A 15,443-nucleotide genomic window follows, 5' to 3' on the forward strand; every position below is an offset into this window, starting at 1 on the left:
ACTAGGAAGGCTCCATTTCCAGAATGGCTAAGTAAGTGCCTACTGAATTGACCTTACTGTAGTTATAATCTAATTATATATAGTAAACATTTAATATTGAACTGAACTGTATGGAATAAATGAACCTACTTTCAAATCAACAGGCCCCATATTATTCAACATATTCCAGACTTTACAGTGAAAATAAAGAGTCTTAGAATACCCTGTGGACCCAAATATCAGGATGTATAAATTTTAGAATTAATCTGATATGAAGTTTGATCTGTATGGAACAATTAACGCTGCCTTTCTCAACATCTGGTTAAGTATAGAGTCTACAGCCATGAATTGGGCTTTTAAATCAATTCTTCCTCCCTGTATCTGAGGCCTGCCTAGATTTTCTGCATAAATTTAAGGAGAGATGATGATGATGATAGCTAACATTTATGGAGTACTAAGCATGTTATACGTATTAACACAAGGCTAGAGTCCACAGACCCAGGCAGGCTGAAAAAGCCAGATGATGTTCTCAATCAAAGCCCCTTGAGTAGGGAAGCTTTAGTCCTAAACTCTGTCAGGAATCTAAATAGCATCTCAGAGAGAAGCTGCAAGTAGTAATTACTACCTAGCACTCACAATACAGTTGAGAAACTATGTTCAAGGTCTAGACATGCTAAATTAATTTCTATATGATAAAAAGGCCAAGTCAGATATATGTGGAGTTTTTACAAAGTTCATGACTAGAATTCACTATCTGAGCTAATAACACCTAATCCAGTCAATTCTGAGGGAAGTATCTAAGCACAACGAGAGCTTTGCTTTAAAAGCCAAGGGCAGCAATGGCTTCCTATGGGTCCAAGCCTGCTCTATTTCCATTATCTCCAGGTCTGGAACTTCCACTGTAAACAGAATAGCAGTGAACAGTGTTGCAGAGCAACAACTCCTTCAACAAAGCTGAGTTCCCTGGTCTGGCTCCCCTGGGATTTAAGAATACATGTCTAGACCAAAATACATGACTAACCCAAATGAGGTCTCTGCCTCATAATTTTTATATATTCCTTAGTCAGAGGCAAGTAAATCAGTCCTTACACTGCCTGGAAGAGCCCATAATTCAGATGGAGCAAAGTCTGAATGCATGAGATCACTGATTTCACATATTGGAATTGAAGCAAATGTCAACATGAAACAAACAGTCCTCTCACTTTTGTTGACTCCTGTTGTAACAGAGGCAAAGTTGTTAGGAGTCCCATAAGGCAGAAACCCGTCTCTGTGAGCCCTAATTCTTGGGCATGATAGGACAAAATGTTAATGGAGCCCTCATCACATGGCCCCAGATGACTGGAGCCATAATACACTCTCAACACACCAGAACAAAGGCGGTAGACTCAGGATATGTACAAGACCAAAAGGACTGTTGACAGGTCAAGGCAAGAAATAACTAAGAGTCAAAAACAGACTGAACACATTCTCCCATGGAAAGCATGCCCATGAGCCCTGTATGCTTCAGTCAGCCACGTGAAGTGACAACGTAGTACGCTGAACCTCACAAAGTGAGAAGTAGGAAAGAAATTGGGCATCTGTGCCCACTCTTTTATTCCACCTTTCTTAATCTTCAAGCACTCACCTGTGTGGCCATGGAGTGGTGAGTGTGGCCGTGGTAGTGTAGGTGATGTGCTAGAGGTCACAATCAAACTCTTGCGGTTACTTGTCCGACAACTGCAATGAAAACACAAATGTCAGTTATAACAGGGTTGCATCATGGGCCCAGAGAACTTGAATGGCTATCGAGGAAAAAAAGAGTGACATCATTCCATGAGCTGAGCAGTATAATACTTTAAACTGAACTGGCTCAGCAATTATTGTTTGCACAGTGAGATTTCATAATTCACTGTGTTCCATCTTGGAATAACTTTTGTCACTGTCTTGACTTTTATCTTGTATTGCCACTGCACTTTTCCAACGTGTAGGTTTTGCTTCCTAAGCAAATACCCAAGGAGCTCCTTAAACGTAACAACCATGTCTTAAATGGTATCTAATGAAGAATGACCACTGCAAATTTGATTCAGAAAACAAAAAACATGAGTCATAAATATTCTCATATCTCATAAAAATTAATGTTCTTGCCATAAAAATGAAACTATTAACTTAATCTATAAAACTTATCTTTTAAAAACTGCTTAATCAATGGATATTTACATATCCATTCTCATTTCACCATAAATTAAGTAATATTCTCATTTCACCATAAATTTCAGAACAGGCCTGTGTTCCTTCTACAAAGTTGGCTTTCCTTTACATGTTAATGGCTGAGGCTTTTTCTTGAGACTGGAGAAAGCCAAATCATGATGAAAGGCCATTTCATGCTGTATCTGCTATTGAAAAGTGTGTATAAATTTATATGAAAGTCAGCCCATCTTTCTTTTTTAAAAATATTTATTTATTTGGCCGCATCAGGTCTTAGTTGTGGCATGCGGAATCTAGTTCCCTGACCAGGGATTGAACCTGGGCCCCCTGAATTGGGAGCGCAGTCTTAGCCACTGGACCACCAGGGAAGTCCCCAGCCCATCTTTTAAAGGCATTAAAGAAGCCTGTCATTTATATTCATCCAAACAAATATTTACTGAACACCTACTATGCACCAGGCACCATTCTAGGTGCTAGGGAAGTAGTAGGGAACAAGAGGAATTATCTGTCCTCAAACTGGAGTGAAAAGTGCTATGAAGAAAGAGAGAGAGAATGTTCAAGAAACAGCAAAGAAGACAAGTAGGTGGCAGGAAGGGAGAATGACAGGAAAAGAAGTAGGTTATAGAAACTATGGGTATAGGCCACAGCCAGACTCTGTAGGGCTGGTAGACTACTGCAAAGAACCACTGGAAATGTGATGAGGAACCGCTGGAAGGACTGTGATCAATCTCAAGAGATTATGATTAGAAATGATTAGCAACTTTCCCTAAGATACCATCAGGACTAATCTAATCATGTCTCACACCCCCTCCTTACCGCCATTACCATCAAATGCCCAAGACTTCCATCTCTAATTTGATACAGTCTCTACTCCTTGACCTTTAAAAAAAGCTTACGCTCTGCCTCCCTGAACTCAGTCTGTCATCAGCAAACTCTATATCCTTAACTTCTTTTCTCAACATTCAGTTTAAATTCTAGCTCTAACTGAAACCTTGCTATCCCCCAGGACACCACAGTCCTGGTGAAATCCCAATCCTTTTAAACCCAACTTTCCATCTATTTTGCAACTGCACTCGGGCAGCTAAAGGTGAATGAAGAAAAATCCAAAATCATGCTGGCTGGTGTTTCTTTATGTTTATGATGATAAATATCAAGTGGGTCCATACTACATCTACCTAGGCAACGTGCTCTCTCTCCAAGAAAACTAATTCAGAAATTCTCCCCAAACCTCTAGCACTCCTTCCCCAAATCCTACCCTCATCTGCTGACTTTGCTTTTTATTCAACTAGGGGTAAAAACAACCAACACAAAAAGAAGTACTACATATTTCTGCTACAAAAATCCATTAGCCTGGGACTTCCCTGGTGGCACAATGGTTAAGAATCTGCCTGCCAACACAGGGGACACAGGTTTGATCCCTGGCCTGAGAAGATCCCACATGCCGTGGAGCAACTAAGCCGGTGCGTCACAACTACTGAGCCTGCGCTCTAGAGCCCATGAGCCACAACTACTGAAGTTCGCGCGCCTAGAGCCCGTGCTCCACAACAAGAGAAGTCACCGCAATGAGAAGCCCACACACTGCAATGAAGAGTAGCCCCCGCTCACCGCAACTAGAGAAAGCCTGTGCGCAGCAAAGAAGACCCAACACAGCCAAAAAATATAAAAGTAGCCATTAAAAATCTATTATCCTAATCTGTGTCCATATACTGTACTTTCCCATCTGTAACAGCAGAAGGAAAGACCATGTTCCTATCAAAGTCAACTCCCCCAACTCCCTATTCAAGAAGTCTGTACCTGCACTGTCCTCCTTTTATGAATTTTTACTTCCTAATGGATCATTCTCATCATGATAAAAATATGCTGTCATTTCTCATATCTCAAGAAAATAAGAAAAAAACTTTCATAGACCTCTCCCAACTTGCCTGTTTCTTTGCTCCCCTGTTTGGGAAAAATCCCATGCAGGGATTCTGTACTTGTCATCTTCATACCCTCATTTCCTATTCTCTCTTTAACCCACTCTAGACTATACAATCACCCTCATCTTTCTTGCCTGTTATCAAGGTCACCACTGACAACAGGCAATTCTCAGTCCTTGTCTTACGTAACCTCTCAACATCATTTGACAGTTATAACTCCCTCTTCTAAAAAACAAATTGGGATATAATTTATATTCAATTATTCAATTAAGTGTTCTGTTCAATGAACCTTGAACAACTGTATACATTCATATAACACATCCAAAACAAAAGTCAGAATAATTCTATTACCCCAGAAAGTCCCCATGTGCCCCTTCCGGTCAATCCCCCAACTACTTTCTTCTATCACTATAAATTAATTTTGTTTTGCTGGATTTCCTATAAGTAGAATTATACACTATGTATTTTTTTGTGTTTGACTGCTTTTGTTCAACCTAACATCTGTGTAACTTTTCTTGAGATACTTCTTTATTTAGCTTCTAGGACATGAGGCTTTCCTGGTCTTCCTCCTAGCTCACTAGCTGCTCACTTTTCATTCCCCTTTGCTAGTTCCTGCTCTTCCTGATCTCTAAACCATGTAGTACTACTCTGGGGCTCAAATGTGGAATATCTTTTCTTCTTTCCCTGCACTCACTCCCTAAATGATTTTTTCCTGTATTATAACTTTAAATCTATGATGTTGATGATACCCAGCTTTTTATTGCAAACTCTGTGCTCTTACCTCTGAGTGTGAGACTCATATCCAAATACCTACTTGACATCTCTAACTGGATGTCTAAAAGGCATCTCAAACTTAACAACAGAGTTAGTGAATTTCCCTCTAAAACCTGCTAACTCCTCCCTATCTATTTCATTACATGGCACAACCATTCATCCAGATGCTCAGGCAAGTCCTTCAGGCAGAAGGAACATGATACTAGATGGAAATCTGGATCCACATAAAGAAAAGCACCAAAAATGGTAAATGTGTGGGTAAATATAAATCACTTGTTTTTATTTTTAAAATCTCTTCTTGGGACTTCCCTGGCGGTCCAGTGGTTAAGACTCTGCACTTCCACTGCAAGGGGCATGGGTTCAATTCCTGGTCAGGAAACTAAGATCCTGCAAGTTGCGTGGCGCAGCCAAAAAAAAAAAAAATCTCTTCTTGAATTTTAAAGGAAATATAATAATTTACTGTGGGGTTTACAACATATGTAGATATAAAATGTAGGTCAGCCACAGCAGCAAGGCTGGAAGGGAAGAATGGACGTATACTATTGTGAGGCTCTTACATTAAGTATGAAGCGGTATAATACGACTTGAAGATAAACTAAAAGTTAAAATTTTATATTATAAACACTAATGCAACTACTACAAAAGAAAAACAAACAAAAAAAAGGAAATAAAATGGTCTCATAAAAAATACTCAGTCTAAAAGAAGGCAGAAAAAGAAGTAAGAACAAGTACAGTTGGCCCACACAGAAAACAGATAGCAAGAGAACAGATTTTAACCCAATTACACTAATAATCACATAAAATGTAAATGTTCTGAATACATATTTAATTAAGACAAAGACTGTCAGATTGGATAAAACAGCAGGACCCAACTATATGTTGTTTATTACTTGTGACAGCCAAAAAACTAGAAATCACCTCAAATGTCTACTAATAGATGAAGGATAAACAAATCATAATATATCCATACAATGGACTACTACTCATCAATAAAAAGGAATGAACTATTGATTCACACAATAAATGAATCTCAAAATAATTATGCTAAAACCAAGAAGCTAGACATAAAAGAGTACATACTGAACAATTCCATTTATATAAAATTCAAGAAAACACTAACTAATCTAGAGTGACAGACAAAAGATTAGTGGTTCCTGACCAGAGGCAGGGGAGGTATTATAACAAGGCATAAGGAAATTTGGGAGAGTTATAGTTATGTTTACTGTCTTGACTGTACTAATGGTTTCAGAGATGCATACATGTATCAAGACCCACTAAATTGTATATTTTAAACATGTACAGTCTATTATATTTCAATCATACTTAAATAAAGCTATAAAATTTTTTCAATATAAGTAATATCCAAGTCACTCTTCTGCTTAAAATTCTCCCTGTCTCACTGAGAGTAAAAGTCAACGTTCTTACAATGGCCGACAAGCTTTACGCGGTCTGGATCTCCATTACCTCTGTCCCTCCTACTCACTCTACTCCAGTCACATGGGGCTCCGCACTGTTCTTAGAATATGCCAAGCATGCCACTGCCTCAGGGCCTTTACAAAGGAAGCTTCCTTTGTCTGTTTCCCTCATGGCTTGCTCCCTCACCTCTTTCAGGTCTTTGCTCAAGTACAATCTCCTGAATGGATTTTCCTTTGACCATTCTATTTAAAAAGGTAACACCGGCCCTCCCAAACACTCTTTTCCTTCTTTCCTGATATATTTTCTCAGTAGCACTTACTGTTATCTAACAGACTATGGATTTTGCATTCATTCTGTTTGTTGTCTCTCCTCCCATTAGAATCTTAAGCTCTATGAGATCAGGGGCTTGCACAATCTTTGCTTACTGCTGTATTTCTCAGTGCCTAGAATTCAGCCAGGCACATGGCAGACTCAATAAATATTTGTTAAATGGATGAATGGATGAGTGTAATTTGTTACAAGAATTATAATAAAAGAGGATATTTGCACACGTGGCACCTGTAAGGTATATCAAACCACTATGTCTAAACTCCTTTTGTATAAAAACTAAGATCTCTTAAAACTGCAGGGACAGGACTTCCCTGGTGGTGCAGTGGTTAAGAATCCGCCTGCCAATGCAGGGGACACAGGTTCGAGCCCTGGTCCGGGAAGATCCCACGTGTCACTGAGCAACTAAGCCCGTGAGCCACAACTACTGAGCCTGTGCTCTAGAGCCCGTGAGCCACAACTACTGAGCCCGTGTGCCACAACTACTGAAGCCCGCACGCCTAGAGCCCATGTTCCACAACCAGAGAAGCCACCGCAATGAGAAGCCCTTGCACCGCAACCAAGAGTAGCCCCCGCTCACTGCAACTAGAGAAAGCTCGCGTGCAGCAACGAAGACCCAAGGCAGCCAAAAATAAATTAATTAATTAATTTAAAAAAAAAGAAAACAGAAAGACCAATAGTCTGTAATAACCTATATGGGAAAAGAATCTGAAAAAGAATGGATACATGTATACGTATAATTGAATCACTGTGCTTAAAAAAAACCCTGCAGGGACGGATAATTGATTCTAATTTCATTTGTCATGATCTTATTAAAATTTAAATTAAATACAAAACACTAAAGATCATATTTCCAGGCCACATGCCTTTGTATGAAGGTACATATAATCTCACTTGGCAAATCTGCAACAGCTGCCAGGGGAAAAAAAGGTCAGATACCCTGGTACAGATGCCACGACTCAGCTGAGATCCAAGACAAGGAACTGCTTAATTTTTCCATTTCAACAAGCACTGGCCATTGCCCCCAGGATCCTAGAAGATAAAGGGCAGGTCTTCATTTTTTCATTTCAGAAGATTAAAGTACCAGATGTTTACAGAGTCAGCCACACTAACTCTCAGCCGATGGAAGGTAACCTGGAAGCTCCCTGAGCTGATGTTCTGCTAACCACTGCAAGAACTGGGTTAAACTAGACTGCTGCCCACCACCATGCCAGTCACTTGGTCACTCAGAGCAAGGCCTGGCATTTCATCTTCCTACTTGCTTTACCATGGTCACCCCTCCATGGATAGTGGGAGCAAGGACTAAAGCACCTGTGCAATCTCTGTGAAACTGTTGAATTGTGGCCACATTTGAAGAGTTCCCAGCCTTCAAAAATCCCTTCCCCCAGCAACTAGCAGGTACTCAAATTTGAGCCCCTGCAGGAGCTGCCGTAAACTTATTTAGTTAGTCTGTTTCCCAGTCTGAAGGAATATAGAATTCGGGGTAGGATGCATGGTTGCAGACCCCTCAGGGTCGCTAATCTCCAATCTGTCAATTCCAGAAGTCCAGCTGCTCCTAGGAATCCAAGCACTCGGTAATGAATTGACTTGCACTTGGCTATTCCTTTCAGAATTCAGAATGAGGAAAAGACCACTTTTGTTTCATTAAGTGTGATCAATACAATAGACAAGAATTTGGGTCCATTTTAAGGTCAAGCACTTCCAGGTGTTATTTCAGAATAACAACCAGAATGATGTTCCTGTAAAGACTGAGAAGCTAGAGTGGGAGAAAATGCATGTTCTCTCAGTAAATAAAGGGTGCTGCTTGGAGATAAATCCATTATTTGTCTTTTTGCCTGAGTTATTTCAACAGCCTCCTAACTAGTCTCTCTGGTTTACTCCTGTCTCCTATTGCCAGTCTGTTCTCAACACAAGCAGCCACAGTGATCCTTTTAAGGCATAAACCAGATGATTTTACTCATTTGCCTAAAACCTTGCAAAGGCTGCTAATTTCACACAGAAACACCAAGCTACTTGGACCAATGCATTAACTGTTCCCTTCACTTGGAATGCCCTTCCCCACCTATACAATGGCAAATATCCCATACCTCCTTCAGTGTCACCTTCCACATTTCCCTATGTAACACTGTGACCTGCCCCTGAGAATCCCCCTTACTCTGCCTTTTTTGGGGATGGCAGCTCTCTTTGGATTAATAAAGTATTTTTTAACTTCTACTCCATTGGTTTGGAAATTATATACTGTTGTGTTGTTTTTTTTTAAATTTATTTATTTTTGGCTGTGTTGGGTCTTCGTTGCTGTGCGAGGGCTTTCTCCAGTTGCGGTGAGCGGGGGCCACTCCTCATCACGGTGCGTGGGCCTCTCACTGTCGCGGCCTCTCCCGTTGTGGAGCACAGGCTCCAGACACGCAGGCTCAGTAGTTGTGGCTCACGGGCTCAGTTGCTCCGCGGCATGTGGGATCTTCCCAGACCAGGGCACGAACCCATGTCCCCTGCATTGGCAGGCAGACCCCCAACCACTGTGCCACCAGGGAAGCCCCTGTGTTTTTTTTTAAACGTAGTTATTGTTATTAAGCTTTTAATAGGCATTCTTGTCTTAACAAGAGTCTAAGTCTTAGGTCTAAGGTTAGCTAGCATCTCAACCCTCGCTTCTAAACAAAATTAGATCTTGGGACTTCTTTGGTGGCACAGTGGTTAAGAATCTGCATGCCAATACAGGGGACATAGGTTCGAACCCTGGTCCGGGAAGATCCCACATGCTGCGGAGCAACTAAGCCTGTGCGCCACAACTACTGAGCCTTCACTCTAGAGCCCACGTGCCACAACTACTGAGCCTGCGTGCTACAACTACTGAAGCCCATGAGCCTAGAGCCTGTGCTCTGCAACAAGAGAAGCCACCACAATGAGAAGCCAGTGCACCGCAAGGAAGAGTAGTCCCCGCTCGCCGCAACTGGAGAAAGCCTGCACACAGCAACAAAGATCCAATGCAGCCAAAAATAAATAAATAAAATAAATAAATTTTTTAAAAATTAGATCTTAACTCCAATTCTCCCCACCCCTTCCAACTTACATGCTAGTTGGTCCAGTGGTTCAGGTCTATCTTGCTTTTATAATGCCAAATTAGTAATTCTTATTGTTTCATACAATAATTGCTTGCTTTGATTTACTCATACTTTCCAATTTCTTTGCTCAGCATTCCCTCTTGGATCTCACAACTTTTGTCTTTCTTTCTTCTTTTCTAAGTGATTATTTCACTGAGAATCTGATATTGATAAACCTTCTCAATTTCACTGTCTGAAAATGGCTTTATTTTTCTCAGTGACTTCCAACGATAATTACACAGGTATGGAATTCTACAACCTCTTGTTGGGAGTAACTTTTTTCTCAGTATCTTAAAGATATTATTCCATTGTCTTATGGCTCCTGCTATTGCTATTGAGAAGCCTGCTCTTAGGATTGCTGTTCTTTTGTAGTTAATTTTTCTTTTCTCTCTCGCTGCTTTGTTTTTTTAAACCATAATTTTTAAGATATATTCACATACCATAGAATTCAACCTTTTAAAGTGTATAATTTAGTGGTTTTTAGTACACTCACAAGGCTGTGCAACCGCCACTGCTAATTCCAGAACATTTTCATTATCCCCTCAAAGAACCCCTGTACCCATAAAGCAGTCACTCTCCATCCCCATCTTTCCCAGGCAACCACCAAAGTACTTTCTGTCTCTATGGATTCCACCTATTCTGGATATTTCAAATAAATGGAATCATATATCATGTGGCCTTGAGCCTGGCTTCTTTCGCTTAGCATGTTTTCAAGATTCATCCATGTTGAAGTATTTGTCAGTATTTCATTTCTTTTTATGGCTGAATAATATTCTATTGTGTGAAGAATATACAACATTTCATTTATCCATTCATAAACTGATGGACAATTTGGGTTGTTTCTACTCATTAGATATTTTAAATGATGTTGCTGTGAATATTTGTGTATTTGTGTGTACAATATATTTTCAATTTTCTTAGGTAAACTTCCTTGCTGAACTCATTCATTAGAGCTGTTTTAGCTTTTGTGGATTCTTGAGGGTTCTCTAGTTCCTTTGAAGACCTCTGTTTTTTGGTTCTGAAATTTTACTGCAATGTACCTAGATGGACATTTATTTTTACCTATTGTGCTCCATGATGTTATTCTGGTTTCTAATCAATTCTGGAAGGTCTCAATCATTATTTCTATGAGTACTGCCTTTCCCCCATTTCTCTATATTCTGTTGGACCTTATTATTGTATGCTCCATATTTCTTAGTTCTCATTCATATTTTACATCTTTCCATCTCTGTGCTGCACTTCAGATAAAATTTTACTAGCTTTGTCCACAGCTCTACTATATAACCTGACTACTGAGTTTTCAAATTCAATGTTACTATGTATTTAATTCCTTGAATTCTAATTGTCATTTTTTTCAAAATATGCCTGATCTTTTAAAATTAAATGTCTTTTGTTCTCGCATTTTTGTCTCCATTTATATTTTTATTCACTTTACATACACTTATTTTACAGTTTTCATTCATAATGCTACTTTCTAAAGTTCTTAGGGTCTAATCTTACTGTTTCTTTTTTCTTCTGATTTTCACATGTGGTGGACTGCTTCCTTGTATGGTCTATAGTTTTGTACTGTAAACTCACCTTTATTTAGTGTGGCTTTATGGGAATCTTGTGCTACCTGATTTGAAGATATGTCTTTAAAAATTTTTTGAATTTGTTTCTGACAGATTTGTCGGAGTTATTTACAGCCCAGAATCAGCTCTTAAGACCATACATATGGTATAAACTCCAGGCTTCAAATTCAGTTGAATAAAGGTCTATAGTTTAAAATTCTCAAGGAGACTTTTTTTATTTCTTATTAAGAGCCTACTTAAAACCTAGATGAGATTAAAGAACTTCCTTTCATCTCTCCATGTCAGTGGGCAAACTGTTTTCCTAGTGCATTCCTACACTGAGGGTAAAGTCCTTTGAGTGTCCTAATTATATGTGGGGTCTCAATTCTACCCTAACTTAGGGTCTCCCTACCCTAAACAAGCCCAAGGCCTCATCCTTTTTCCCCTAACGGATATCAAGACTAATATAATATACCTCCTCCCTGGCCCTCTTTCTTGGAAGTCCCAACACTGATTCCCACTGTTGAGGTGTTGTTTTCCCTCTTAGATTTAGGTCACTTGGGATTTTCCTCACATTCTACTGAATTTAGCTATGCATTTAAAACAATAATCATAATAGCTAGCATTTAGTAAGTGCTAACTGGGCACTGTTTAAAGCATTGCATGTAGTATCTCACACCCTATGAAGCAGGTACTACTATAATCCACTTTATACAGACAAGGAACCTGAAACAGAGAGGCTAAGTAGCTTGCCCTAGGTCACAATAACATACCAATAATTTTTGAAAGCCTAATGTAACTTATTTTCTCTTTGCCCTAGGACTTTCTTAATGTGGGTCTCCATCCTAAAGATGATTCAGAAGGCACATATCCAGAAAAACAAGGGCATTTTGCATAATTTGACTAACTTCAGGGGAGAGAAAATGGATGGACAGATAGGTTATTAAGAACTACCCTAGGCGGGCATCTAACATACAGCATGGTGGCTATGATTGGCAATACTGTATCATATACTTGAAAGTTGCTGTGAGAGGAGAGCTTTAATTTTCTCACCATAATAACAACAAAATGATAATTATGTGAGGTGAAGGATGTGTTAACTAACCATATTGTGGTAAACATTTCACAATATATATGTGTATCAAATCATCACATTGTACAGCTTAAACTTACACAATATTAAATGTCAATTATACCTCAATGAAGCTGGGAAAAAAGGAAGAAAAAAAAAAAAAACTACCTTAGGGATTGGAACAGAACTTTGACAGAGACACAAATACTGGAGAGGAGACCGGCTATGGCAGAGACTCAGCAAAGACTATGCTCTCACCAAATTCTTTAGTCATGACCATCTTGGCTACCATTGTCAACATCAACAAGGTACAGCAAAGAACTCTCTTGATCCAGACAAAATACAAAGAGGTACAGATTATCTCTACACTGGCCAATCCTGAATCCCTTCACTGTGTTATAGAACAAAAGACCAGCAACAATGCAAAGGAAGCATGATTCAGCTCCTGGCAGAATACAATAGCCAGACCTAAAAGTCTCAGCAACATGGTCCTGCAACAATACTAACTTACAGTGAAAAGAAATAAATTTACCTCTAAAGCTCAAATGCCAATGTCCAAGGTACCACCATGGATTAAACAGACCCATAATGCTTGGAATGAATCAAGTTTTAAAGTAAAAAACATGAGGAAAGTGGGTAACTGGCTAAATGTAAGCCAGCGCAATCTCCTTCCCCGGAATCATGTGACATAGTGGGAAGTTTCCCTAACAGGGCAGCAGCAACATGTCCCCAACCCCAGTCTCAAGATGAAAAAAGAGTTGTGCTCACCACCTAGAAAACTAGATAGTTCTGTCATTGCTGACTGTAGTTGATGTTCACGTTCCCAGAGTTCTAACTGAATAAACCTGGCAGAGAAATTTAAAAGCCCTAGAGTGGGCAATGCTTCAGAATTTGTGTATTCTAAGTGTGTCTATATTTCCAGTGCCCAGGACAGTGGCTGATACACAGTTATTATTGTTTGGATAACTAATGAATGGGAGAGAATAGTCCTGTAATGCATTCTTAAAGCAGTGCATTTCTTGGTGATAAAAGGAAAGTGGCCAATGAGACTAGAGATTTTTTCTTTGAATGGAGTACACTTCCACTACAAATATGGGCCTCGGTAAAATGAAGTAGTCTAAGGCTATCCCTAATTACACAGTGTCTGGGAAGTTGTGGTATATTTGGTTTGTCTTTACTAGTTCCCATGGCTTCCGGATTTCTTTGGAAGTTCCAAATTATAAGCCCACTCCCAGGTTACATTTCCAGACCAGCTTCTCTGAGAGACAGTGGTTAAAGGGAAACACAAAATATCTTGTAAGCATTCCATATGTTTGTCCAATATCCAGGTTAAACCCTGAATTGGTAACAACCCTTCTTTTCTGCCTCCTCCCTCAATAAATAGCCCAGCTGTCTGGCCTGTGCCCAAGTTTCCTTAATAGAGAAGATTAGAACACTTCTAATCTATACAGGATAGCCTCTGTATCCATGGCTGTTTCTATGAGGCAGCTATGGATACAGAGGCTACTTTTAGAACTAAGCCCCCACTTTCAGTAGTCAAACACTATATCCCAGTCATTTTTAGTGATAGTTAATTTCAAGGTTCTAGGCCAGGCACTGGAAGGACTAAAATATATGAATGTAATCAATCCTTGGCCTTCAGAGGCCCACAGCTGAAGAAACCTAGATATGTGAGGGAAGAGAGCTCAGGCAATATATACTGAACATAGGTGCCTTTTAAGAATCTGGGTGTCAGGACCAGAGGGCAGATAGCAGAAGCAAGAAGAACTACAACCCTGCAGGCTGTGGAACGAAAACCACATTCACAGAAAGATAGACAAAATGAAAAGGCAGAGGACCATGTACCAGATGAAGGAACAAGATAAAGCCCCAGAAAAACAACTAAATGAAGTGGAGATAGGCAACCTTCCAGAAAAAGAATTCATAATAATGATAGTGAAGATGATCCAGGACCTCGGAAAAAGAATGGAGGCAAAGATCGAGAAGATGCAAGAAATGTTTAACAAAGACCTAGAAGAATTAAAGAACAAACAGAGGTGAACAATACAATAACTGAAATGAAAAATACACTAGAAGGAATCAATAGCAGAATAACTGAGGCAGAAGAACGGATAAGTGACCTGGAAGACAGAACAGTGGAATTCACTGCCATGGAACAGAATAAAGAAAAAAGAATGAAAAGAAATGAAGACAGCCTAAGAGACCTCTGGGACAACATTAAACGCAACAACATTCACATTATAGGGGTCCCGGAAGGAGAAGAGCGAGAGAAAGACCCGAGAAAATATTTGAAGAGATTATAGTCGAAAACTTCCCTAACACGGGAAAGGAAATAGCCACCCAAGTCCAGTAAGCACAGAGAGTCCCAGGCAGGATAAACCCAAGGAGAAACACGCCGAGACACACAGTAATCAAATTGACAAAAATTAAAGACAAAGAAAAATTATTAAAAGCAACAAGGGAAAAACGACAAATAACATACAAGGGAACTCCCATAAGGTTAACAGCTGATTTCTCAGCAGAAACTCTACAAGCCAGAAGGGAGTGGTACAATATATTTAAAGTGATGAAAGGGAAGAAACTACAACCAAGATTACTCTACCCGGCAAGGATCTCACTCAGATTTGACGGAGAAATCAAAAGCTTTACAGACAAGCAAAAGCTAAGAAAATTCAGCACCACCAAACCAGCTCTACAACAAATGCTAAAGGAACTCCTCTAAGTGGGAAACACAAGAGAAGAAAAGGACCTACAAAAACAAACCCAAAACAATTAAGAAAATGGTCATAGGAACATACATATTGATAATTACCTTAAATGTGAATGGATTAAATGCTCCAACCAAAGACACAGGGTCACTGAATGGATACAAAAACAAGACCCATATATATGCTGTCTACAAGAGATCCACTTCAGACCTAGGGACACATACAGACTGAAAGTGAGGGGATGGAAAAAGATATTCCATGCAAATGGAAATCAAAAGAAAGCTGGAGTAGCTATACTCATATCAGATAAAATAGACTTTAAAATAAAGAATGTTATAAGAGACAAGGAAGGACACTACATAATGATCAAGGGATCAATCCAAGGGGAAGATATAAAAATTGTAAGTATATATGCACCC

General features: G+C 39.5%; 1 protein-coding gene across 15 annotated transcripts in view; it reads right to left on the reverse strand.

Moving 5' to 3' along the window:
- MAST2 (microtubule associated serine/threonine kinase 2) overlaps positions 1-15,443 on the reverse strand; it is a 201,865-nt gene that overhangs the window by 52,850 nt on the left and 133,572 nt on the right. For all 15 annotated transcript variants that reach the window (XM_082454306.1, XM_082454304.1, XM_082454303.1 and 12 more), the window contains one exon: positions 1,604-1,695. In XM_082454306.1, the coding sequence (XP_082310432.1) occupies positions 1,604-1,695 (92 nt within the window). The remainder of the gene's footprint in view (positions 1-1,603; positions 1,696-15,443) is intronic.

This window comes from Balaenoptera physalus, assembly GCF_965194825.1.
Source record: "Balaenoptera physalus genome assembly, chromosome: 1".
NCBI lineage: Eukaryota > Metazoa > Chordata > Mammalia > Artiodactyla > Balaenopteridae > Balaenoptera > Balaenoptera physalus.